The sequence below is a fragment of the Electrophorus electricus genome, chromosome 2, assembly GCF_041902795.1.
Source record: "Electrophorus electricus isolate QZ-2024a chromosome 2, ASM4190279v1, whole genome shotgun sequence".
NCBI classification, from domain to species: Eukaryota; Metazoa; Chordata; class Actinopteri; order Gymnotiformes; family Gymnotidae; genus Electrophorus; species Electrophorus electricus.
Window position 1 is genome coordinate 5,197,841 of NC_137498.1, and position 25,342 is coordinate 5,223,182.

The 25,342-nt window shown below is 40.2% G+C and overlaps 1 protein-coding gene and 2 non-coding genes across 3 annotated transcripts in view; all 3 read right to left on the bottom strand.

Annotated features, from left to right (window-relative positions):
- LOC145659971 (alpha-1-antitrypsin homolog) overlaps positions 1 to 22,426 on the bottom strand; it is a 268,558-nt gene extending 246,132 nt beyond the window's left edge. The window contains exons 1-7 of the mRNA XM_081723861.1: positions 21,927 to 22,426; positions 21,591 to 21,738; positions 18,666 to 18,977; positions 18,125 to 18,405; positions 17,896 to 17,985; positions 16,415 to 17,753; positions 16,120 to 16,242 (exon numbers count right to left, since the gene is read on the bottom strand). Coding sequence (XP_081579987.1) covers positions 18,963 to 18,977; positions 21,591 to 21,738; positions 21,927 to 22,114 — 351 coding nt within the window. The 5' untranslated portion in view covers positions 22,115 to 22,426 and the 3' untranslated portion in view covers positions 16,120 to 16,242; positions 16,415 to 17,753; positions 17,896 to 17,985; positions 18,125 to 18,405; positions 18,666 to 18,962. The remainder of the gene's footprint in view (positions 1 to 16,119; positions 16,243 to 16,414; positions 17,754 to 17,895; positions 17,986 to 18,124; positions 18,406 to 18,665; positions 18,978 to 21,590; positions 21,739 to 21,926) is intronic.
- trnav-cac (transfer RNA valine (anticodon CAC)) lies at positions 7,450 to 7,522 on the bottom strand. Its single transcript has one exon. It is a non-coding gene; the product is annotated as a tRNA-Val (tRNA).
- Positions 11,959 to 12,031, bottom strand: trnav-gac (transfer RNA valine (anticodon GAC)). The gene has a single exon. It is a non-coding gene; the product is annotated as a tRNA-Val (tRNA).
- Positions 22,427 to 25,342: the final 2,916 nt, after the last annotated feature.

Genomic DNA, 25,342 nt, shown 5'->3' on the forward strand with positions numbered 1-25,342 from the left:
GAGCTTTACCGGATCACTGTAGGCTTATTCATCGGCATGGAAAGCAGTCCCTAGTGCACAAATTCTGCATCATTAACATTGCTTTGCATAGATTTTAATTGTCAGGAGACTATAAGGATGTTACTTTTAAGAATTAGCTAAGTAGCATAACTTATCTCTGTTAGGAGATCAAATACAGATGCACTCGTGGAGTTTCTGTTTTGTTTAATTTTGTTTGAAATACATGGATTAGCACACCCATCATGCTACAATGAGTTTTACATCATCCCTGTGACAATTGAAATCAGCCTTAAACACAGCTCCTAAAGCACACTCCTTGCATCACCGGAGGACAAGCCTGCTGCAAATATTGACTTTCTCGGTTTGCAAATGGAGACAGTGATGGGATATTTTTTTCCAACAGAGAAGCTACTCTTTATGTCCATACTAAGATGCTAGTAATCTTCTGATCTTGAAATTTCCATTTTGCACAATGTAGAACCAAGTTGCAGACGAAGAGGTTAGGGATTTCACATGCGTTATAGTGCCGGAGTTTGGAGTACAGGACTTGGAGAACTCAATTGAAGTAACTAGGGAGTTCAGAAAATCATTTCCCTCTGCTGCAAGAAGGCCATTCGATTCCCTGGTGTCTACTTCAAATAGAAGACACAGAAACCAAAGAACCAGCTAATGTTTCTGCTCAGCTTCAATTCAAGGTCCTTTCACACATAATGCAAACGTGATGACCAATTCACTACAGACACCATGCAAAAATGCCTTGATGCAGTATGGTATCGCTGCAATTTCAGATCAATTTTTTCACCAGCTCATCCCCAAAACTGAAAATGTGTGCAAATTATTTAGGAGAAAGAATGAACATCATTTATGCCAAAACCTTTCATATTTGGAAGTTCACAAATAGCTGCCATTTTATGCAAATTTCGTGGGTATGTTGGATGGCCTAAAATGCGTTTCATGAGCAGACGTACCTAAAATTCAAATGGTTCACAATTGTAATTTTCAGAAATATCTGATTCAAACTGTCAGAAAAAAAATGCTGTTTAGCTGAAAGGGAACCCTCTAGTCCGACCTACACATCAGTCCAAACTGGTGGTCCTGGAAAATTGTAGGTTCTGTTCTTGCTTTCTAAACCTATGTAGCAGGGCCGTGTGAGCTCTTCACTGCTTAAGGCCATAAAAACCGAAGATCTCTTTCATTGCAGTCCCAATAGTTGTCCTCAGAACCTCACTCCTCTCAATTCTACCTTGAAGTCATGAACAGTATTGCCTTCTTTTACCATTTTGAGTGCAGTTAAAAAGCAGCTCAGCTGCAGTTCCATGATGCTGAGTTTAAGTTGATTTCCCTGTGCAGTTCTTTAGCCTCGCCTGCCCATGCTTCCCTTTGTTCCAACCATTTTATACAGTAAACACCAAAAATGGATGAAAGAGAAATGCTTCTGCACAGTATGGAAGCTGGGACATGTGACCTGGAAAGCAAATGCAATGACCACTACTCTAGACAAATCAAGAGAGTTCAAGATCTATATCAATCAATAATGATCCCCCAAAAAGGTCTTTTAGTCAACAGGATTTATGACAAAATGATGTTGCGATTAGACAAGGAGCTTGGTGCCTCAGTCTGAGGACCTAAAGGGCAAACCGCACAAAGAGTCTCCCACTTGATACACTGCTTACAAAAAGCACGTGCCCAACTACTGTGCTATCAAGAGGGATGTTTCTGCCAGGTATGGAACAGAGGACCTTTCTCGTGTCAGGCGAACATGCTGAGCACTACACTACAGAAACCACTTTAAAATGCTTCTTTGCCTCTCCAGCTTTTGCTCATTTTTGGGGCTTGAAAATCATAGCTTTAAATCTAGCTAAGCAGTATGACTTCTCAAGCATTAGGATGAAAATTCAGACAACCCCACCAAAGTTCTCTTGTTTCCTACCCTTCGAGAAACAGACTGTTGCTAACTAGGCATAATATGAAGAGTTTTACTTTATCTCTGTAGTTCTCTCATTGGCATTTAGAGCATAACCTATTGCACAAATTGTGTATGCTTGATATTGCCTTGCAAGGATTTGTTCTTTGCCATAGACTTGATGAAAGTAACTTTTAAATTTCAGCTAATTAGCATAACCTCTGTTAGGAAACAAAATGAGAACACACTCACTAAAGTTTATGCTTGAAAGACTTGAATTAGAATACCCATTATGCTAAGAGTTTTAATTAATCAGCTTGGCTATTAATTAAGGAGCCTGACTTTTCTCTGTGAAGAACGAATCTCCATTCAATTAAAAGGACAGCAGTTACAAATCTACCAAGAGTTGTGTTTCTGCCTGGTATCGAGCCAGGCACCTTTCGCGTGTGAGGCAAACGTGATAACCACTACAGAAACCCTGCAGCACTGGCCGTTCAGGATCAGCCCAGCATTTCCTCCTTTTTGGTGCCTGCAAGGCATAGTTTAAAAACTGGCTTGAATTGTCTTCTCCCCGTTAGGAGGCAAAATTCAATCCCACCAAGCAATGTTTTCTTGTTTCATTGCCTTTGAGAGACAGAATGTTACTCCCTAGGAATAATATGAAGAGCTTTACCGGATCACTGTAGGCTTATTCATCGGCATGGAAAGCAATCCCTAGTGCACAAATTCTGCATCATTAACATTGCTTTGCATAGATTTTAATTGTCAGGAGACTATAAGGATGTTACTTTTAAGAATTAGCTAAGTAGCATAACTTATCTCTGTTAGGAGATCAAATACAGATGCACTCGTGGAGTTTCTGTTTTGTTTCATTTTGTTTGAAATACATGGATTAGCACACCCATCATGCTACAATGAGTTTTACATCATCCCTGTGACAATTGAAATCAGCCTTAAACACAGCTCCTAAAGCACAGTCCTTGCATCACCGGAGGACAAGCCTGCTGCATATATTGACTTTCTCGGTTTGCAAATGGAGACAGTGATGGGATATTTTTTTCCAACAGAGAAGCTACTCTTTATGTCCATACTAAGATGCTAGTAATCTTCTGATCTTGAAATTTCCATTTTGCACAATGTAGAACCAAGTTGCAGACGAAGAGGTTAGGGATTTCACATGCGTTATAGTGCCGGAGTTTGGAGTACAGGACTTGGAGAACTCAATTGAAGTAACTAGGGAGTTCAGAAAATCATTTCCCTCTGCTGCAAGAAGGCCATTCGATTCCCTGGTGTCTACTTCAAATAGAAGACACAGAAACCAAAGAACCAGCTAATGTTTCTGCTCAGCTTCAATTCAAGGTCCTTTCACACATAATGCAAACGTGATGACCAATTCACTACAGACACCATGCAAAAATGCCTTGATGCAGTATGGTATCACTGCAATTTCAGATCAATTTTTTCACCAGCTCATCCCCAAAACTGAAAATGTGTGCAAATTATTTAGGAGAAAGAATGAACATCATTTATGCCAAAACCTTTCATATTTGGAAGTTCACAAATAGCTGCCATTTTATGCAAATTTCGTGGGTATGTCGGATGGCCTAAAATGCGTTTCATGAGCAGACGTACCTAAAATTCAAATGGTTCACAATTGTAATTTTCAGAAATATCTGATTCAAACTGTCAGAAAAAAAATGCTGTTTAGCTGAAAGGGAACCCTCTAGTCCGACCTACACATCAGTCCAAACTGGTGGTCCTGGAAAATTGTAGGTTCTGTTCTTGCTTTCTAAACCTATGTAGCAGGGCCGTGTGAGCTCTTCACTGCTTAAGGCCATAAAAACCGAAGATCTCTTTCATTGCAGTCCCAATAGTTGTCCTCAGAACCTCACTCCTCTCAATTCTACCTTGAAGTCATGAACAGTATTGCCTTCTTTTACCATTTTGAGTGCAGTTAAAAAGCAGCTCAGCTGCAGTTCCATGATGCTGAGTTTAAGTTGATTTCCCTGTGCAGTTCTTTAGCCTCGCCTGCCCATGCTTCCCTTTGTTCCAACCATTTTATACAGTAAACACCAAAAATGGATGAAAGAGAAATGCTTCTGCACAGTATGGAAGCTGGGACATGTGACCTGGAAAGCAAATGCAATGACCACTACTCTAGACAAATCAAGAGAGTTCAAGATCTATATCAATCAATAATGATTCCCCAAAAAGGTCTTTTAGTCAACAGGATTTATGACAAAATGATGTTGCGATTAGACAAGGAGCTTGGTGCCTCAGTCTGAGGACCTAAAGGGCAAACCGCACAAAGAGTCTCCCACTTGATACACTGCTTACAAAAAGCACGTGCCCAACTACTGTGCTATCAAGAGGGATGTTTCTGCCAGGTATGGAACAGAGGACCTTTCTCGTGTCAGGCGAACATGCTGAGCACTACACTACAGAAACCACTTTAAAATGCTTCTTTGCATCTCCAGCTTTTGCTCATTTTTGGGGCTTGAAAATCATAGCTTTAAATCTAGCTAAGCAGTATGACTTCTCAAGCATTAGGATGAAAATTCAGACAACCCCACCAAAGTTCTCTTGTTTCCTACCCTTCAAGAAACAGACTGTTGCTAACTAGGCATAATATGAAGTTTTACTTTATCTCTGTAGTTCTCTCATTGGCATTTAGAGCATAACCTATTGCACAAATTGTGTATGCTTGATATTGCCTTGCAAGGATTTGTTCTTTGCCATAGACTTGATGAAAGTAACTTTTAAATTTCAGCTAATTAGCATAACCTCTGTTAGGAAACAAAATGAGAACACACTCACTAAAGTTTATGCTTGAAAGACTTGAATTAGAATAGCCATTATGCTAAGAGTTTTAATTAATCAGCTTGGCTATTAATTAAGGAGCCTGACTTTTCTCTGTGAAGAACGGCTCTCCATTCAATTGAAAGGACAGCAGTTACACATCTACCAAGAGTTGTGTTTCTGCCTGGTATCGAGCCAGGGACCTTTCGCGTGTGAGGCGAACGTGATAACCACTACATTACAGAAACCCTACAGCACTGGCCGTTCAGGATCAGCCTATCATTTCCTCCTTTTTGGTGCCTGCAAGGCATAGTTTAAAAACTGGCTTGAATTGTCTTCTCACCGTTAGGACGCAAAATTCAATCCCACCAAGCAATGTTTTCTTGTTTCATTGCCTTTGAGAGACAGAATGTTACTCCCTAGGAATAATATGAAGAGCTTTACCGGATCACTGTAGGCTTATTCATCGGCATGGAAAGCAGTCCCTAGTGCACAAATTCTGCATCATTAACATTGCTTTGCATAGATTTTAATTGTCAGGAGACTATAAGGATGTTACTTTTAAGAATTAGCTAAGTAGCATAACTTATCTCTGTTAGGAGATCAAATACAGATGCACTCGTGGAGTTTCTGTTTTGTTTAATTTTGTTTGAAATACATGGATTAGCACACCCATCATGCTACAATGAGTTTTACATCATCCCTGTGACAATTGAAATCAGCCTTAAACACAGCTCCTAAAGCACAGTCCTTGCATCACCGGAGGACAAGCCTGCTGCATATATTGACTTTCTCGGTTTGCAAATGGAGACAGTGATGGGATATTTTTTTCCAACAGAGAAGCTACTCTTTATGTCCATACTAAGATGCTAGTAATCTTCTGATCTTGAAATTTCCATTTTGCACAATGTAGAACCAAGTTGCAGACGAAGAGGTTAGGGATTTCACATGCGTTATAGTGCCGGAGTTTGGAGTACAGGACTTGGAGAACTCAATTGAAGTAACTAGGGAGTTCAGAAAATCATTTCCCTCTGCTGCAAGAAGGCCATTCGATTCCCTGGTGTCTACTTCAAATAGAAGACACAGAAACCAAAGAACCAGCTAATGTTTCTGCTCAGCTTCAATTCAAGGTCCTTTCACACATAATGCAAACGTGATGACCAATTCACTACAGACACCATGTAAAAATGCCTTGATGCAGTATGGTATCACTGCAATTTCAGATCAATTTTTTCACCAGCTCATCACCAAAACTGAAAATGTGTGCAAATTATTTAGGAGAAAGAATGAACATCATTTATGCCAAAACCTTTCATATTTGGAAGTTCACAAATAGCTGCCATTTTATGCAAATTTCGTGGGTATGTTGGATGGCCTAAAATGCGTTTCATGAGCAGACGTACCTAAAATTCAAATGGTTCACAATTGTAATTTTCAGAAATATCTGATTCAAACTGTCAGAAAAAAAATGCTGTTTAGCTGAAAGGGAACCCTCTAGTCCGACCTACACATCAGTCCAAACTGGTGGTCCTGGAAAATTTTAGGTTCTGTTCTTGCTTTCTAAACCTATGTAGCAGGGCCGTGTGAGCTCTTCACTGCTTAAAGCCATAAAAACCGAAGATCTCTTTCATTGCAGTCCCAATAGTTGTCCTCAGAACCTCACTCCTCTCAATTCTACCTTGAAGTCATGAACAGTATTGCCTTCTTTTACCATTTTGAGTGCAGTTAAAAAGCAGCTCAGCTGCAGTTCCATGATGCTGAGTTTAAGTTGATTTCCCTGTGCAGTTCTTTAGCCTCGCCTGCCCATGCTTCCCTTTGTTCCAACCATTTTATACAGTAAACACCAAAAATGGATGAAAGAGAAATGCTTCTGCACAGTACGGAAGCTGGGACATGTGACCTGGAAAGCAAATGCAATGACCACTACTCTAGACAAATCAAGAGAGTTCAAGATCTATATCAATCAATAATGATCCCCCAAAAAGGTCTTTTAGTCAACAGGATTTATGACAAAATGATGTTGCGATTAGACAAGGAGCTTGGTGCCTCAGTCTGAGGACCTAAAGGGCAAACTGCACAAAGAGTCTCCCACTTGATACACTGCTTACAAAAAGCACGTGCCCAACTACTGTGCTATCAAGAGGGATGTTTCTGCCAGGTATGGAACAGAGGACCTTTCTCGTGTCAGGCGAACATGCTGAGCACTACACTACAGAAACCACTTTAAAATGCTTCTTTGCCTCTCCAGCTTTTGCTCATTTTTGGGGCTTGAAAATCATAGCTTTAAATCTGGCTAAGCAGTATGACTTCTCAAGCATTAGGATGAAAATTCAGACAACCCCACCAAAGTTCTCTTGTTTCCTAAACTTCAAGAAACAGACTGTTGCTAACTAGGCATAATATGAAGAGTTTTACTTTATCTCTCTAGTTCTCTCATTGGCATTTAGAGCATAACCTATTGCACAAATTGTGTAGGCTTGATATTGCCTTGCAAGGATTTGTTCTTTGTCATAGACTTGATGAAAGTAACTTTTAAATTTCAGCTAATTAGCATAACCTCTGTTAGGAAACAAAATGAGAACACACTCACTAAAGTTTATGCTTGAAAGACTTGAATTAGAATACCCATTATGCTAAGAGTTTTAATTAATCAGCTTGGCTATTAATTAAGGAGCCTGACTTTTCTCTGTGAAGAACGACATTCCATTCAATTAAAAGGACAGCAGTTACACATCTACCAAGAGCTGTGTTTCTGCCTGGTATCGAGCCAGGGACCTTTCGCGTGTGAGGCGAACGTGATAACCACTACACTACAGAAACCCTACAGCACTAGACGTTCAGGATCAGCCCAGCATTTCCTCCTTTTTGGTGCCTGCAAGGCATAGTTTAAAAACTGGCTTGAATTGTCTTCTCCCCGTTAGGACGCAAAATTCAATCCCACCAAGCAATGTTTTCTTGTTTCATTGCTTTTGAGAGACAGAATGTTACTCCCTAGGAATAATATGAAGAGCTTTACCGGATCACTGTAGGCTTATTCATCGGCATGGAAAGCAGTCCCTAGTGCACAAATTCTGCATCATTAACATTGCTTTGCATAGATTTTAATTGTCAGGAGACTAGAAAGAATTTACTTTTAAGAATTCGCTAAGTAGCATAACTTATCTCTGTTAGTAGATCAAATACAGATGCACTCGTGGAGTTTCTGTTTTGTTTAATTTTGTTTGAAATACATGGATTAGCACACCCATCATGCTACAATGAGTTTTACATCATCCCTGTGACAATTGAAATCAGCCTTAAACACAGCTCCTAAAGCACAGTCCTTGCATCACCGGAGGACAAGCCTGCTGCATATATTGACTTTCTCGGTTTGCAAATGGAGACAGTGATGGGATATTTTTTTCCAACAGAGAAGCTACTCTTTATGTCCATACTAAGATGCTAGTAATCTTCTGATCTTGAAATTTCCATTTTGCACAATGTAGAACCAAGTTGCAGACGAAGAGGTTAGGGATTTCACATGCGTTATAGTGCCGGAGTTTGGAGTACAGGACTTGGAGAACTCAATTGAAGTAACTAGGGAGTTCAGAAAATCATTTCCCTCTGCTGCAAGAAGGCCATTCGATTCCCTGGTGTCTACTTCAAATAGAAGACACAGAAACCAAAGAACCAGCTAATGTTTCTGCTCAGCTTCAATTCAAGGTCCTTTCACACATAATGCAAACGTGATGACCAATTCACTACAGACACCATGCAAAAATGCCTTGATGCAGTATGGTATCACTGCAATTTCAGAACAATTTTTTCACCAGCTCATCCCCAAAACTGAAAATGTGTGCAAATTATTTAGGAGAAAGAATGAACATCATTTATGCCAAAACCTTTCATATTTGGAAGTTCACAAATAGCTGCCATTTTATGCAAATTTCGTGGGTATGTTGGATGGCCTAAAATGCGTTTCATGAGCAGACGTACCTAAAATTCAAATGGTTCACAATTGTAATTTTCAGAAATATCTGATTCAAACTGTCAGAAAAAAATGCTGTTTAGCTGAAAGGGAACCCTCTAGTCCGACCTACACATCAGTCCAAACTGGTGGTCCTGGAAAATTGTAGGTTCTGTTCTTGCTTTCTAAACCTATGTAGCAGGGCCGTGTGAGCTCTTCACTGCTTAAAGCCATAAAAACCGAAGATCTCTTTCATTGCAGTCCCAATAGTTGTCCTCAGAACCTCACTCCTCTCAATTCTACCTTGAAGTCATGAACAGTATTGCCTTCTTTTACCATTTTGAGTGCAGTTAAAAAGCAGCTCAGCTGCAGTTCCATGATGCTGAGTTTAAGTTGATTTCCCTGTGCAGTTCTTTAGCCTCGCCTGCCCATGCTTCCCTTTGTTCCAACCATTTTATACAGTAAACACCAAAAATGGATGAAAGAGAAATGCTTCTGCACAGTATGGAAGCTGGGACATGTGACCTGGAAAGCAAATGCAATGACCACTACTCTAGACAAATCAAGAGAGTTCAAGATCTATATCAATCAATAATGATCCCCCAAAAAGGTCTTTTAGTCAACAGGATTTATGACAAAATGATGTTGCGATTAGACAAGGAGCTTGGTGCCTCAGTCTGAGGACCTAAAGGGCAAACTGCACAAAGAGTCTCCCACTTGATACACTGCTTACAAAAAGCACGTGCCCAACTACTGTGCTATCAAGAGGGCTGTTTCTGCCAGGTATGGAACAGAGGACCTTTCTCGTGTCAGGCGAACATGCTGAGCACTACACTACAGAAACCACTTTAAAATGCTTCTTTGCCTCTCCAGCTTTTGCTCATTTTTGGGGCTTGAAAATCATAGCTTTAAATCTAGCTAAGCAGTATGACTTCTCAAGCATTAGGATGAAAATTCAGACAACCCCACCAAAGTTCTCTTGTTTCCTACCCTTCGAGAAACAGACTGTTGCTAACTAGGCATAATATGAAGAGTTTTACTTTATCTCTGTAGTTCTCTCATTGGCATTTAGAGCATAACCTATTGCACAAATTGTGTATGCTTGATATTGCCTTGCAAGGATTTGTTCTTTGCCATAGACTTGATGAAAGTAACTTTTAAATTTCAGCTAATTAGCATAACCTCTGTTAGGAAACAAAATGAGAACACACTCACTAAAGTTTATGCTTGAAAGACTTGAATTAGAATAGCCATTATGCTAAGAGTTTTAATTAATCAGCTTGGCTATTAATTAAGGAGCCTGACTTTTCTCTGTGAAGAACGGCTCTCCATTCAATTAAAAGGACAGCAGTTACACATCTACCAAGAGTCGTGTTTCTGCCTGGTATCGAGCCAGGGACCTTTCACGTGTGAGGCAAACGTGATAACCACTAGACTACAGAAACCCTACAGCACTGGCCGTTCAGGATCAGCCCAGCATTTCATCCTTTTTGGTGCCTGCAAGGCATAGTTTAAAAACTGGCTTGAATTGTCTTCTCCCCGTTAGGACGCAAAATTCAATCCCACCAAGCAATGTTTTCTTGTTTCATTGCCTTTGAGAGACAGAATGTTACTCCCTAGGAATAATATGAAGAGTTTTACCAGATCACTGTAGGCTTATTCATCGGCATGGAAAGCAGTCCCTAGTGCACAAATTCTGCATCATTAACATTGCTTTGCATAGATTTTAATTGTCAGGAGACTATAAGGATGTTACTTTTAAGAATTAGCTAAGTAGCATAACTTATCTCTGTTAGGAGATCAAATACAGATGCACTCGTGGAGTTTCTGTTTTGTTTAATTTTGTTTGAAATACATGGATTAGCACACCCATCATGCTACAATGAGTTTTACATCATCCCTGTGACAATTGAAATCAGCCTTAAGCACAGCTCCTAAAGCACAGTCCTTGCATCACCGGAGCACAAGTGTGCTGCATATATTGACTTTCTCAGTTTGCAAATAGAGACCCAACAGAGAAACTACTCTTTATGTCCATACTAAGATGATAGTAATCTTCTGATCTTGAAATTTTAATTTTGCACAATGTGGAACCAAGTTGCAGAAGAAGACGTTGGGGATTTCACATGAGTTATAGTGCAAGAGTTTGGCGTATAGGAATTGGAGAACTCAATCGGAGTAACTAGGGAGTTCAAAAAATCTTTTCACTCTGCTGCAAGAAGGCCATTCGATTCCCTGATGTCTACTTCAAATACGAGAGACAGAAACCAAAGAACCAACTACTGTTTCTGCTCAGCTTCAATTCAAGGACCTTTTACATATAATGCAAACGTGATGACTACTTCACTACAGAAATCATGCAAAGACTCCTTGATGCAGTATGGTATCACTGCACTTTCAGAACAATCTTTTCACCAACTCATCCCCAAAACTGATAATGAGTGCAAGTTATTGAGTAAAAGAATGAATATCATTTATGCCAAAACCTTTCATATTTTCAAGTTCACAAATAGCTGCCATTTTAGGCAAATTTAGTGGGTATGTTGGATGGCCTAAAATGCTAATAATGAGCAGATGTACCTAAAATTCAAATGGATCACAATTCTAATTTTTCAGAAATATCTGATTCAAACTTGCAGAAAAAATATTGTTTAGCTGACAGGGAACCCTCTAGTCCGAGCGACACTTCAGTCCAAACTGGTGGTCCTGGAAAATGGTAGGTTCTGTTCTGGCTTTCTAAACTTATGCAGCAGGGCCATGTGAGATCTTCACTGCTTAAGGCTATAAAACCCAAAGATCTCTTTCTTTGCAGTCCCAATAGTTGTCCTCAGAACCTCACTCCTCTCATTTGTACTTTGAAGTCATGAACAGTATTGCCTTCTTTTAACGTTTTGAATACAGTTAAAAAGCAGCTCAGCTGCAGTTCCATGATGGTGAGTTTAAGTTGCTTTCCCTGTGCAGTTCTTTAGCCTCGCCTGCCCATGCTTCCCTTTGTTCCAACTATTTCAAACAGCAAAAATGGATGAGAAATGCTTCTGCACAGTATATAAGCTGGGACCTGTGACCTGGAAAGCAAATGCATTTACCACTACTCGAGAAAAATCAAGAGAGTTCAACATCTATATCATTCAATAATTATCCCCCCAAAGGTCTGGTAGTTAACAGGATTTATGACAAAATGATGCTGCGATTAGACAAGGAGCTTGGTGTCTCAGTCTCAGGACCTAAAGGGCAAACTGCAAAAAGAGACACCCACTTCATACACTGTTTACAAACAACAATTGCCCCACTAGTGTGCTTTCAAGAGGGATGTTTCTGCCCAGTTTCAAACTGAGGACCTTTCGCATGTCAGGCGAATGTGATGACCACGACACTACAGAAACCACTGTTAACAGATTTTTTGGGCTCACTCTCCAGCTTTTGCTCATTTTTGGCACTTGAAAATCATAGCTTTAAATCTGGCTAAGGAGTCTGACTTCTCAATCATTAGGATGAAAATTCTCACAACCTCACCAAAGTTCTCTTGTTTCTTACCATTTGAGGAACAGACTGTTGCTAACTAGGCATAATATGAAAAGTTTTACTTTATCTCTGTAGTTCTCTCATTGGCATATAGAGCATAACCTATTGCGCAAATTCTGTATGCTTGACATTGCCTTGCAAGGATTTTTTCTTTGCCATAGAATTGATGAAATTAACTTTTGAAATTCAGCTAATTAGCATAACCTCTGTTAGGAAACAAAATTAGAACACACTCACCACAGTTTATGCTTCCTTTTGTAATATTTGGAAAAACTGGCTTGAATTGTCTTCTCCCCATTAGGATGCAAAGTTCAAGCCCACCAACCATTGTTTACTTGTTTCATTTCCTTTGAGAGACAGAATGTTACTCTCTAGGAAGAGTTCAAGAGATTTCAACATTCCTAAGCCCCCTGCTCTACTCACTGTACACCCACGACTGCACAGCCACTTCCAGCTCCACCATCATTGGCAAGTTTGCTGACGACACCGTTGTCATGGGTCTGATCTCGGACAACGACGAGAGGGCCTACCTGGAGGAGATTAAACACCTGGAAAACTGGTGCCAGGAAAATAATCTCCTCCTAAACATCAGTAAGACAAAGGAGCTGATCGTGGATTGCAGCAAGAAGCAGGAATGGCACTACCAACCTGTGAGGATAAGTGGAACCACGGTGGAGAGAGTAGATAGTTTCAGGTACCTTGGTGTTCACATCTCGCAGGACCTGTCCTGGTCCCGCCATACCAACTCCCTGGCAAAGAAGGCTCGTCGGTGTCTTTACCACCTCAGACACCTAAGAGACTTCAGACTGCCCTCCAAGGTACTGCGGAACTTCTACACCTGCACTATTGAGAGCATCCTCACGGGGAACATCACAGTCTGGTTTGGGAATAGCACCAAGCAGAACAGACAAGCACTCCAAAGGGTAGTGCGTTCAGCAGAGCGCATCACTCACACGGAACTTCCTGTCCTGCAGACCATCTACTACAAGCGGTGCCAGACCAAGGCCAGGAGGATTGTGAAGGACCCCACCCATCCCAACAATAGACTCTTCTCTCTGTTGAGGTCAGAGAGGCGCTTTCTTTCCCTGAAGACCAAGATAGAGAGACTGAAGAGGAGCTTCTTCCCACAGGCCATTCGGGCCCTGAATCAGGGAAACTGATAAACTGTGGGGACCACCACCACCATGTAACATAACTGTATAACTGTACACATATATGTATATATATATATATATATATATATATATATATATATATATATATATATATATATATATATATATATTCAATTACCTTGTAACACAACTGTACATATGTTATGTTATTCCACAAAACGGGTCTGTACATTCTGTACATTGTGTACATATATACACAACCATATACCTTGTACATTGTGTATATAATCATAATATACATATATTGTACATACATTGTTAATATATTTTGTACATACATAGAATATATATATTTCTCTTTGCATATATATATATTTCACATATATAGAATATCTATATTTCTCTATGCACCCCTGTTTTCTTTCCTGTTTGGACAGAGCACTCTCAACCATTTCACTGCGAGTTATATTGTGTATGACTATGTATGTGACAAATAAACCAAACTTGAAACTTGAAACTTAATAAAACATCAGACCCTAATGTCCACCCAGCAGAGAGGAACTGAGAACAAATAAGGTTGGCCAGAGCTCTTACGTTCTTTAATGCTCTCATGAGCAGTTTTTTTTTAGTCTCACAAAACTAAACCCAGTGCCACATGGGTCCTAGAAGACTTGCTGTTACTCTATTATAACTTCACTTCACAGCGCATACACCCACCCTAACCCAGCTGCTGTCCCTGTGAAATGCACATGCATGGTGTGGCCACAGGATGGAGCTGTTTCCTGCACAAACCTGTTTCCTACTCTCACTGTGTTTTCTCTGCTTAGACTGACAGAGACTAGAAAGCACACACAGGCTTTCGCTGGTAATCCATAAACATGATTTGCTAGGGGTTCACACATTTTTCCCAAATTTCTAAATACAAATATTGTCATTTGCAGAACATAACATCTGGTCAAAATAACAAAATCGATGCAATGTTTACAGACCTCAAAAATGCAAAGAAAACAAGTTTACATTAATTTTTAAACAACACTAATAATAATAATAATAATAATAATAATAATAATAATAATAATAATAATTCCAAAATCAATATTTAGTGGGATGACCCTGATTTTCAACCACAGCTTTCATGTGTGTTGGTTTGCTCTCCACCAGTCTCTCATTGCTCATTAAATTAGATTAAACAAGAGGTGATGACCCAGTCAGAACCTCATTAATTATATATTAACATGTGTGTGTGTGTGTGTGTGTGTGTGTGTGTGTGTGTGTGTGTGTGTGTGTGTGTGTGTGACCAAAAACATTTTTTGCAAAGTCACCTTTTGTGAATGAAACAAAGTGGAGAGAAAATTAAATCTCACAAGCATTCTCAGTAAGAAACACTGACAGCTCTTCACTGAGACCCACTACCACTGACTACAGAACACTCTGTGCACAGCTTCACTGGAAACACCCACAGTGTCGCCCCATTACAGAGGAGACGAGTTCACATCAGCTTGGTCAGAGCTCCTCTATATTTAACATTTATCAGCAGCTGTTTTGACATGTGCAAACCCACAGCCAGTGCCTTGTTGTTCTCTGAGCCCTGAGAACTCTTTCTGTTTCTTCTCCTGTACAGCATCGCTTCTCAGGTGCTGCATCTGTGAAACCTTTTACAAGAGCCACATGCATAATGTGACGGGAGTGACATGACAGAGGTGACATGAGAAACAGAAGAACTTTTCCTAACATTGTAAATGTGTCCTTTAGATCCTGCCAAGACCCCTTATATCAGAACTGACCAAACTCATCCCACCAGTGATAACATCTCTCTCAGTGAACCACTACTGTTAACATAAGCCATTCTCTCATCCATCAGTATCAACTCAGACATACATCATGCCTGTTCTTATACACATTATAGAGTGAGTGTGGATTTGCCATTGAAAACACCATGTAGCCTTCACCTAACTTTAGTGCATGTTTCCAACAGCAGGCCTTAGACCTTTGTTGCTCACTGTGTGAAACCATGACAACTAAAGCCACGACAAACACCCAGACCACAAATGGCACCTCTCTCTTCTATTGGCCTTACAAGCTACCGTCTGTCCTTAACGTATTATTAAACTTCTTTTTAAAGGTTGATGATGTAAAATCACTATGTTCTTAAAAAGTATTGGTAATAAAACACAAGAGTACTCAATGCATTTTCATGAGTCTTTATTTATAATTACTTATTTAGTTACCTGAAAAATTGCAATTAAGCTTATCAAAGCAATAAAGACAATACAAGAGAACAATTTGTAAAATTTGTAAAATATGTAAAAAATGAGATTTACACTGAGGTGGGATAGATGCCATACAACCCTTTTCTCTTTAACCAATTCGACAAAATGTCAGTAATGTTAAAAATAGTAAATGATTCCTCTGGTTCTTACAGTAGCAGCAGAACAGGAATGGTGATGTAAGTCAGGAATGAATGAGTGGACACTTCTGTGTGTAAACAAACCAATAATTGTTTTTTTTACATGTTTATATATTTATGTCTGTTTTGAATCTGTGTAGGTAAAGACATTATTTAATTACAATAATAATACACACATCAATGGAGAGGATAGTAATACAAGATAGATGTACAACTCAGTTGTGTCTTTGTGTGTTTGCATGAGCGAGAGAAGAGAAAGAGTGAGAGAGAGAGAGGACTGCATCCTGTGTCTGATGGTACCATGCACTGTGTGTGTGTGTGTGTGTGTGTGTGTGTGTGTGTGTGTGTGTGTGTGTGTGTGTCTTTGTTTGGTGTTTTAGCCCATGTGGTTTATTTTGTTAATAAGAAAACATAACAGTATTCTTACCTTCAGCAGGGGCCCCTGTGCTGTGCTCACTGTGTCTGCCGGTAGGCTTTTGAGTGGATGTAGTCGCTGGTCTCGTCTGGCCAGTGATCACTGGAGTAGATTTTGTAGTTTTAATTGGAACCTCTGGAAAGAGAGAAGATTTCAGACCTGTGATGAGAATTCTGCATTTCTTACTACAGGACAGTCTTTGGTTTGGTTTAGTTTGGTTCATGCTGTAATGCTCACTAAGTCTTTACAGATTGGATACTGTACACATAAACTCAAAATACATTTCCTACAGGATTTTGCAACAAACCTGCACAGCATTCTCACTGTGTGAAGTATTCCTTCAGGAAATGTCCCTCAGTTCAGTTAGAACATCCTACATACAAGATATGATGAGTAAGAAAAAGGAAATATAATATTGACATATTGTTTAAAACAAAGCTTTTAAAACAAAGCTTTTAAAACAAAGGTTGTTGTAACGGTCTGAGTGGCGCAGAGCAAGGAGCAGGTCGTTCAGACTCCCTCGACAGTAATAGACGTTTATTGTGAAACACAGAACACAAGGGCAGTCACACAAACGGTGTAAATGTAGTACATAAAACATCATGAAACACGAACATTAACACTAACAAGCAACGATACACGTATGTTTAGGTTTAACGACAACACAGCGCACACCAACATCGCTTTAAATACACACAGATAATATACACTAAACCATCTGCAGGTGTGTGCTGACACCAGGGGTGTGGCTACAAACAAAACAATTACAGTAAATTCCTACTGCACGAGAGGGGCCGAACTACGTGAAACGGCAAAGCCTGGTGGCCACCCAACACAAGGCAGGCTAGGAACTGCCAACAAGGGAGAGCTCTCAGAAGGAGGGAGAAAGGCAGAGTCCATGCCTCTCTCAGGGCAGTCCACTAAGCTCCATATAATGAGGATGCACCTATAAACACACAAAAGGCACAGATATTCACAAACAGATGCACCTATAGACACACACATAAGGCGCTGTAATGCAGCACGCGCTGGCAGTGCAGGCTCTGGTGGCGTGTCCTTGGCCCCACTGGACACGCAGAGGTGCACGTCCGTCCAGGCTCCAAATGTGCTACTCCCTTTAATGGTCCTTCTTTTGCCAGCCACCCTAGGAGCGCCCCAGAGGCAGTCCATCCCCTGGGATTTGGGCAGACCCATCCAGTATTCCTGGCATGTCCACGGGAAGAGGAAGAACTTGGGCTTTTTCTTCACTTGCCAGGGACCTAGCCGACTCCACCATACCGCCGTCACCGCGGTCCCTGTGGAGCCCCTCTGCTCTCCTTGATCCTGGCTCGGTAGCCCAGGCCCCCCCAAGAAATTCCAAGGGGCGTTCCACTCCTTCTTCAGAGTGGCCGCAAACGCCGGTTGCAGTACTCTCCCCAAGATCCAGGGATCCCGACAGCAGCTTGGTACGTGCCTAAGCACTTCCCTCTAGGAAGTCAGTTTGCCGTCGAGAGAGTAGGCATCCTGTGGCAGTCAGTCGTTCTGTAACGGCCCGAGTGCCACAGGGCAAGGAGCAGGACGTTCAGACTCCCTCAAAGGTAATAGATGTTTATTGTGAAACACAGAAGACAAGTGGAAAGAGGAGCAGTTCGTGACAGTTGTTATACCTGTAGGTGAAGAGAGAGAGATCTGATTACAATCTCAGGACAGCTCAAAACTGCTTGTGAACTAAATTAAAACTGAAGATAGTTAAATTACCTGTAATGTCTTTACATCTTAACTAAACACATCAGAACTATGACCTCTTACCTTTATTTGGGGTCTCTGTGCTGTGTGTCCCTATAGATCTTTGATATGATGCTGTGGTTAAAGGTACTGATCTAGTCTGGACTTTGGTCACTGGAGTAGAGTTTGTAGGAAAAGTAGAGAGAGAGAGAGAGAGAGAGAGAGAGAGAGAGAGAGAGAGAGAGAGAGAGAGAAATTTCTGTATATCTTAAAACAGCATGCAAACTAAGTAAAAACTGCCAAAGTCTTATACCTGTGATGTCAAGTAGTACGCTCCTGAAGGGCTTACTGCTGATAACACATACATACACTTCTTGATCCTCCTCAGTCAGCTGTGATTTGCGTAGAGAGATATTTCCTGAGAATAACTGAGCCACTGAACTCTGCCTGTGTAATGCTGAGTCTGGTCAGTGGGGTAGATTTCTTTGTCTCTGAAGGTCCATTTAAGAGTGTGTGGTTTGGTGTGTAGTCCAGTCCTGGAGCAGGGCAATAGAACAGACTCTCTCACATGACCCTGTAGATTCATCTGTCCAGCTGTGGACGTGCAGTCAGTGGATCACACAGGAACCAAAGTAGATCATTATAGACACATAGCTCAAATAAACTGTCATGTAATCATAACAATCATGTGATTAAGAAGTACAACTCTATGGTGATCTTTAGAATGTTAATAGTGTTGACCTACAAGGAGATGGCAAAGACATTTGTCATGTATATTTAAAAAAAGCAACATACAGGTTAGGGTAAAATGAGTTTTGTTAAGTCAGTAAAAATACAGATCTAAATTGTTTTACCTCTAACAGTGAGTTGCATGTCTGTGTATTCAGTCCGATTAATATAACACCTGTAGTGTCCCTCATCCTCTTCAGTCAGGTGTGACATGAGTAGAGAGAGATTTCCTGGAGAGTGAGCAGTACCCAGCTGAACTCTGTTTCTGTACTGTTCACTCTCACTGGAGATCCCTGTGTATCTGGACTTTTCAAATTGATAGCAGGTGAAACTCTCAAGTCTGCTGTGTCGGTCAGTGCAGGAACAGGGCAGCAGTGCTGAGTCTCCTACATGTGCTTGGATATTTAATGTTCTTCTACTCTTTACCAGAGTGCAGCCTGCAGAAACACATAACAGTAAATTAAGATAATCAGGATAATCCTTTTGAAGCTTTATTGTGTATTTAAAACGAAGTCACAAAATGCAGGAGTGACCAATGATTATTTGTGAAGCAAACAATGAATCAAATTCTGACAAGATAAAAGAGAAGACTCAGTGACTCACACATAAATGTAAAGTTTCATATAAATGTACAGTTTCATGTCACTGAGCATTAAGAAAGAATTTCACACTCACCTTCAGTGGGATGAAGTGAAGAGAAGACACAAACTCAGCAGCATTGTCACTATGGAAACATCACTGACCTCCCAGTACACTGACAACTCTACACCCAGAACTCTACTACCACTGTGGACACACACTGACTCCAGAATTCAGTCCAGAACTCTCTTAGCAGCACTTCACTGAAGTCCACAAAGACTTCACTACGTCCCCCACAGTAATTGAGTGTCTTGTGAGTCCTGAGAACACCTGAGGTCTGTTTTTTCATTGTGTAGTTTCACAGAGCCCACAGGGCCCCTGGTGCCTCTGTTAACCAGACTTACATGTTGTGGTTTCAGTGTGGGGGTGTCTATGGGGGAAGAAAGAGGAGGCTTTCACCTGAAGGCTGAGAAGACCTCCTTGTTGACTACAAGCCATAACTAACTATGTTAAAGCAGCCATGTAACACAGCCAATCTACTGATGGACACGATCTGCATATGCTACTTATAGTGTAGCCATAACATATACACATAATACTTAAAACTGCTGGTTAAAACCACAAGGACTGAAACCATGACTAACAGCTCACACAGACCAGGTGTTTCTTTTTAAGAACAGGTCAGCTAGCACAGAGGTTTAAATCCAGTCATTGTGGCCCCCAGCAACATCATTATTTCTCATGTTCCTGTGCCTCATACACCTTCACTATGTCCCAATCACATTTCACCCCTTGACCCTACCACTTAGCCCTGCCCCTCCATATGCAGTGCTCGTGAGCAGGGGTAGTGTATCTGATAGAGGGCTAGGGTGCACTGTTAGGGTTTCAGGTCCCTCTAAACAGAGGGTTTTTAGAGTCACACTCCAAATTGAGCGTTAGGAGAAATTTCTCAGAATCCCTTGTGAATCATTAACAGAATGGATGCAGAAGCGAGGGGGAAGATTTCACCCACTACACCCACTACTAAGATTTAAATCTAATCATATAATGGTTTAAAAACATACTACTTTTAATATGCATGGTTTTAAATATGCCTATCTTTTACCTAATCCTAGAGATATGTAATAAGGTTTAGAAATCTGTTACAGGTCAAGTGTGTTTTCAGGTCCAGTGCAGACAATAAATCATACAAGATCAAATATACTTGAAAAATCACCTAAAATTCTGTCTCTAGAAAGAAACAGCTTAAAAAAATTTAGATCCCCTCTAAAATCCTCATTGTCAGACCTAGCTACCATATACTGTACATTCTTTATTTGGAGAACAGCATTTTGAAGTCTGATTTCTGACTCAGTTACCGCTCAAATGGTCAAACCACAACCGTATACATATTTTTACAAATATGGAACCTCCAGGTACTGGTTTAGAAGCAGTGTTAGTGTTAGTGAGGCGATAAGTATGATTTTGAACCCTGACAGACTCAGAGGGGCCAGGATGTTTCACTAACTGCTGTGATCAGATCATCATAGTGAATCAACATACAAGACAACACACTGGGAAAGAACTCCACATTGGGAAAGAACTTATGTATAAATTAGTCACAGGTCAGTCAGAGAGCTTAATGTACGTTTGTCACATTGCCACATCTGTTTAAGAATTACATTGTTCCACTTAAGTAATATGTGTATTGTCACATTGCCACATCTGTTTAAGAATTACATTGTTCCACTTAAGTAATATGTGTATAAAACACTGACAAATATCACCAACATCCCTAATATTATAACTTTCCCTGATTTGTGTGTTCGAAACTGCTATGACTGATTTGTCAAATCAAATGAAAACCCATTCAAGTCTCACTCAAAGCCTTTATTACCATTCAGATGCCTGAGTTTGTGTACATCTGTGATCACTGTGATGTCAGAAATAATCCAACAGTCTGTTTTCTTTTTCTCATATCTGGTGTAAGGGGACTGGACTAAGTCTGAAAGCAGCATTTTATTTTTAGTTTGTTTATAGCTAAACAAAGTCCCTTCTGTATGCCTGTTACTGACTAAACTAGCACGACCTTTAGCCTTTGATTGCTCTGAGATAATACAGAGATGTGACTATATATCTGTTGCTAATTGATATGAGAGATAATTCAGTAGCACTCCCATCGTACTGCTGACTAGACAATGGGGGAGACGTCTGACACTATGCAGTGGGGTCAGTTATCTTTCCCATGAACAAGATATTTAAGATGGGCAGTCTCTGCCGAGATCCCACCAAGTTTCCCAAAACAGATTGATCCCATAACAGAATGATTGCTTTAGTGTTCTTACCAAAACAAAAAGACATCAGAAAACCATTAGGTTTTTGCCCCAAAGATCCCTCAGACATCTAATGAGATGGCTTTAAACATTATTTTCCACACTCGTAATGTGAGACTCTAGAAATCACAGCGTATCACTTAAAGTTTCTCCACATACCTTAGAAACAGCCACTTTGGCCCCCTTACTGATTCCAGAGAAGTCTGTGCTGTCTGAGAATGCATCAACTATTCCCATTTCCTTCAGAGTGTCCCCAAGGCCGGAGGAGGCAGAGACAGAGAACTTGGGCATAAACAAGTCCAAAGTGCTGGAAAACAGAGATGATCAGATAGGCAAATGCACTCTTACATGGAATAGCATAAGCAAAATCATTTATTTAAAATATTTTTGAAGTTGGTAACCTTGTCATGGATTAAAGGTTCTATTGTGGGTAATATTTCACATTCATAAGTGAAATTATATAAAAAGAAAATAATGAATTTCATGATACATTACGTTTTGTGGGCTTTGTCCTTCCAGTACTTGAGGTGATCCTTGCTGATGTGTTTCTCCACCTCCTCCATTTTTCCCTGGTCAGGCAGGACGATCATCATGGAGACATTTCCATTATATGACAGCATGATAACAGACGTAAAGTTGCCCTGGTCATAGTAGAAGTCATATTCACCATTTCTGTTCATCATATCCACAGACACTGTGGTGTTCTCATCCACATTAAAGTCACCTTTGCTGGTGTCCTCCACTTTAAAAGCCTCTTCCCATTTACCTGAGAGAATGAAATCCAAGACTGGTTACTGCAGTTCAGGTGAAATACATGAAAAATTATTTTAATCTCTAGTGGGTTCTACTTGTCTACTCTTACCTTTGAAATACATATAGTTGATGAGCATCATCACAGTGGCAGCATCCAGACTCTTGACCATATCAGTGATCATGTCCTTGGTCTTTTTGGCAATTAACTTGTTGATTTCTTGCACAGCGACTTCAGGTATGGAAAAGTCCACACTGATGGCTTCACCTTTGTAGAAATGCTGGATGTCTTTCAGAAACTTGTCTTCAGGATTGAAGCCTTTTTGTACAGCTGCAGCTCCTCCTATCTCCAACAGAGATCTACTTTCCGAGCTCTTTGTATGTCAGTGCCACTGACCTCTCTGAGAACCTTCACATGGCTTGAACGATTCCTCGCCATCGCAGCAAGTTTTGAAAGCTTTTTGAAAGCACACATTTGGCCACAAAGCACATTTCAGTCTCAGGTGTATGCATTTATATTTTAGTTATTTACCTCATATTTCAATTTAAGCCTGTATCATTAGCTCTGCTGTCATCATTTGTCATCGGGATCAGCTGCAAACTCTCTCTGAGCCTTTATGTGGTTTAAATGCACAGCAGTACTGTAGCATGACCTGATGGTGTAACATTTATTTGCCTTTACAAAGAAAAAACACATATAATTATATATTAAGATAATTAAGACAAGATTTTCTGTTTTATTAACTCCAAACATCTTTCACTGGTTAATGCTGGTTATAGTTTTTCCTTCTTGAATAAAGTGCATAGATCTTGTTGCATTTCTAGAATCATGCAAGGCAGATGCATGACTCACCAAACCCTCCACTGAGTCACCAATGTAAAGAGAAAGATCGAGACTCTACGGATCCACCTCGTTTGACTTGAGGAATTCCTGCTATGCCCAACGTAACTTAGCGTGTCAATCACACATAAGGTTAGAGTGACAATAGTCAGACATCTTAAATGACATCACATTAATATTAATCCAAAAGGCGTGGAAAGAGAGATATGTTTTACAAAGGGTTGGTTGTCCACATGTATTTTTTTTTACTGCATCTCCTCACATCCCTCCTCTAATCAAGCCCTTAATACAGTTCTGGATTTTAAAATATGACTAAACGTGTGTAACTCGTGGAAGGTGGAGGGCGAACACACGTCCGTAGTACCATCGTCTCTGACATGCGAGTGAGCGGAATCAAAAACAGGAGAAAACAAACTATAGACAGAACAGTGAAAAGGAACAAGTTTAATAAACACCAGGTGAACACAATACAGGACAAAACCAAGGAACAAACAAAAGAAGAACAGGCTAATCAGGGTGAGGATGAACACTACGTAAATTAGGGAAATAAATATTTAAGGAAAGACAAACGGGAAAACAATGAAACATAAAACTAAGACAAGCGAGGGAAGAAGAAACAAGGAAGGGGAGCACACAGAACCGGCTACTTTAGCGAGACTAAAGATAAGAGACAAACACAGGTAACGGAACTAAAAGGAAAAGCACACAACACTATCGTATATGAAAATGGTAAAGAAACCTAAACAGAAACGAAGCAACGTGAGAACACCTGACGCGAAAAGAGAAAGCAACGTAGACGAGAGAACAGTGAGAAAGTACAATGGACGAGGGAACAGAATAAAACAGAGAGAGAGAGAGAGAGAGAGAGAGAGAGAGAGAGAGAGAGAGAGAGGGAGGGGATGGTGGGAAAACAAGGAAGTGGTTAGGTAGCCATGGAAACGGGCGGCACTCTGGTCCATGAGCATGATATGCCAACCCATTATGTTTTACTGCCCCTCAAAGAAAGCAATCTAGATGTGGAGCTGTTGAAGTATATTGTTAATTTTATTCTAAAAGGGAGAACAGCATTGTGCACGCAGTGAATTTTGATTTTAAGTTCAGTTCCAGCTCACATGGAATTAAACCCCTTATATGTTTTATTTAGCACATGATTCTATTGGTAAGGGTATGAAGCTTGTCTCTGCAGTGCCTGGCATGACAGTATTACTGAGATTTCTTATGATCATGTTCTTAGCTAACCTACATACAAAGAGCCAAATGTTCAAATGTTGTGTCCAGTGTTCATTTGATCCCAAAGTTAGCTGAAGAGTATTTGTACTTTTTTTGCTATTCTAACAAGATAAGGCAAGCAGACTTAAGCTTGTGAGATTTTTTAATGACTTAGTACATTTGGTTTGGCACAAGTTCAGGACATGAGCTGAATAAACTGTTTTGTGAACTCTGATAGAATAAGAGGTCTGAGAGTTGGTACCAACTTCTGTGGAAAGTCCTTCATGATCAGCCAGCATACATGAAGAGCAAACAAACTGGAAGCTTGTGTCATTACATTTGTCTTCTTGACATTTCTGTTTTGTACATTTTCCAGTTCCACAGGATTCAGTGATACATGTTTATGAAATGATAAGAATTCGAGCAGGAATGCTAATGTTAGATGTGACTCTAATTTACCTATTACAGACCTCCCAGTGGAGCTGAGGAGTGCCTGATGGAGCTGATGTGTACCTGGTGGAGTTAAATTCTGCCTGGTGGAGTTATGGTGTACCTGGTGAAGATGAGGTCTGCCTGGTAGAGGTCCACCTGAGCTGCACATGGTGGATTTGAGGTGTGCCTTAATACTACTTTATTGAAGCACACACACAGTGTCACAGCATGTTTATATTTCCCCCTAAGATAATATAAGAGAAATTATAAACATTAACTTCCTGTCACACACTTAACCTTTTAGTTAACTGTCGGAAAATCTACTTACATTGTAAAACATTCCTTGATGACACTAAGCAATAAGTAGGAATAATTTTATTTTCCTTCCTGAAGGTACTAAGGAGATTAATCACACTGTGAACTGTTTGTCTTTTTTTCTAATTCACAGCCACAATCCACAGGAATATTTCCCCAGGACAATTTTAGCTTCAACAGTTTTTTGGGGAAGGATCAATCTGGCATTCTCTTGATTTTTGGTTAAGGTAACATTAGCTAATGTTACTCCCAGAGTGTCCTTTTTAGCAAGAGGAACCATATGAATCAAAATAATGATAACTCAGGATATGACATCATACACATCATAACTGATAATGTAACATCAGACTAATGACATCATCAC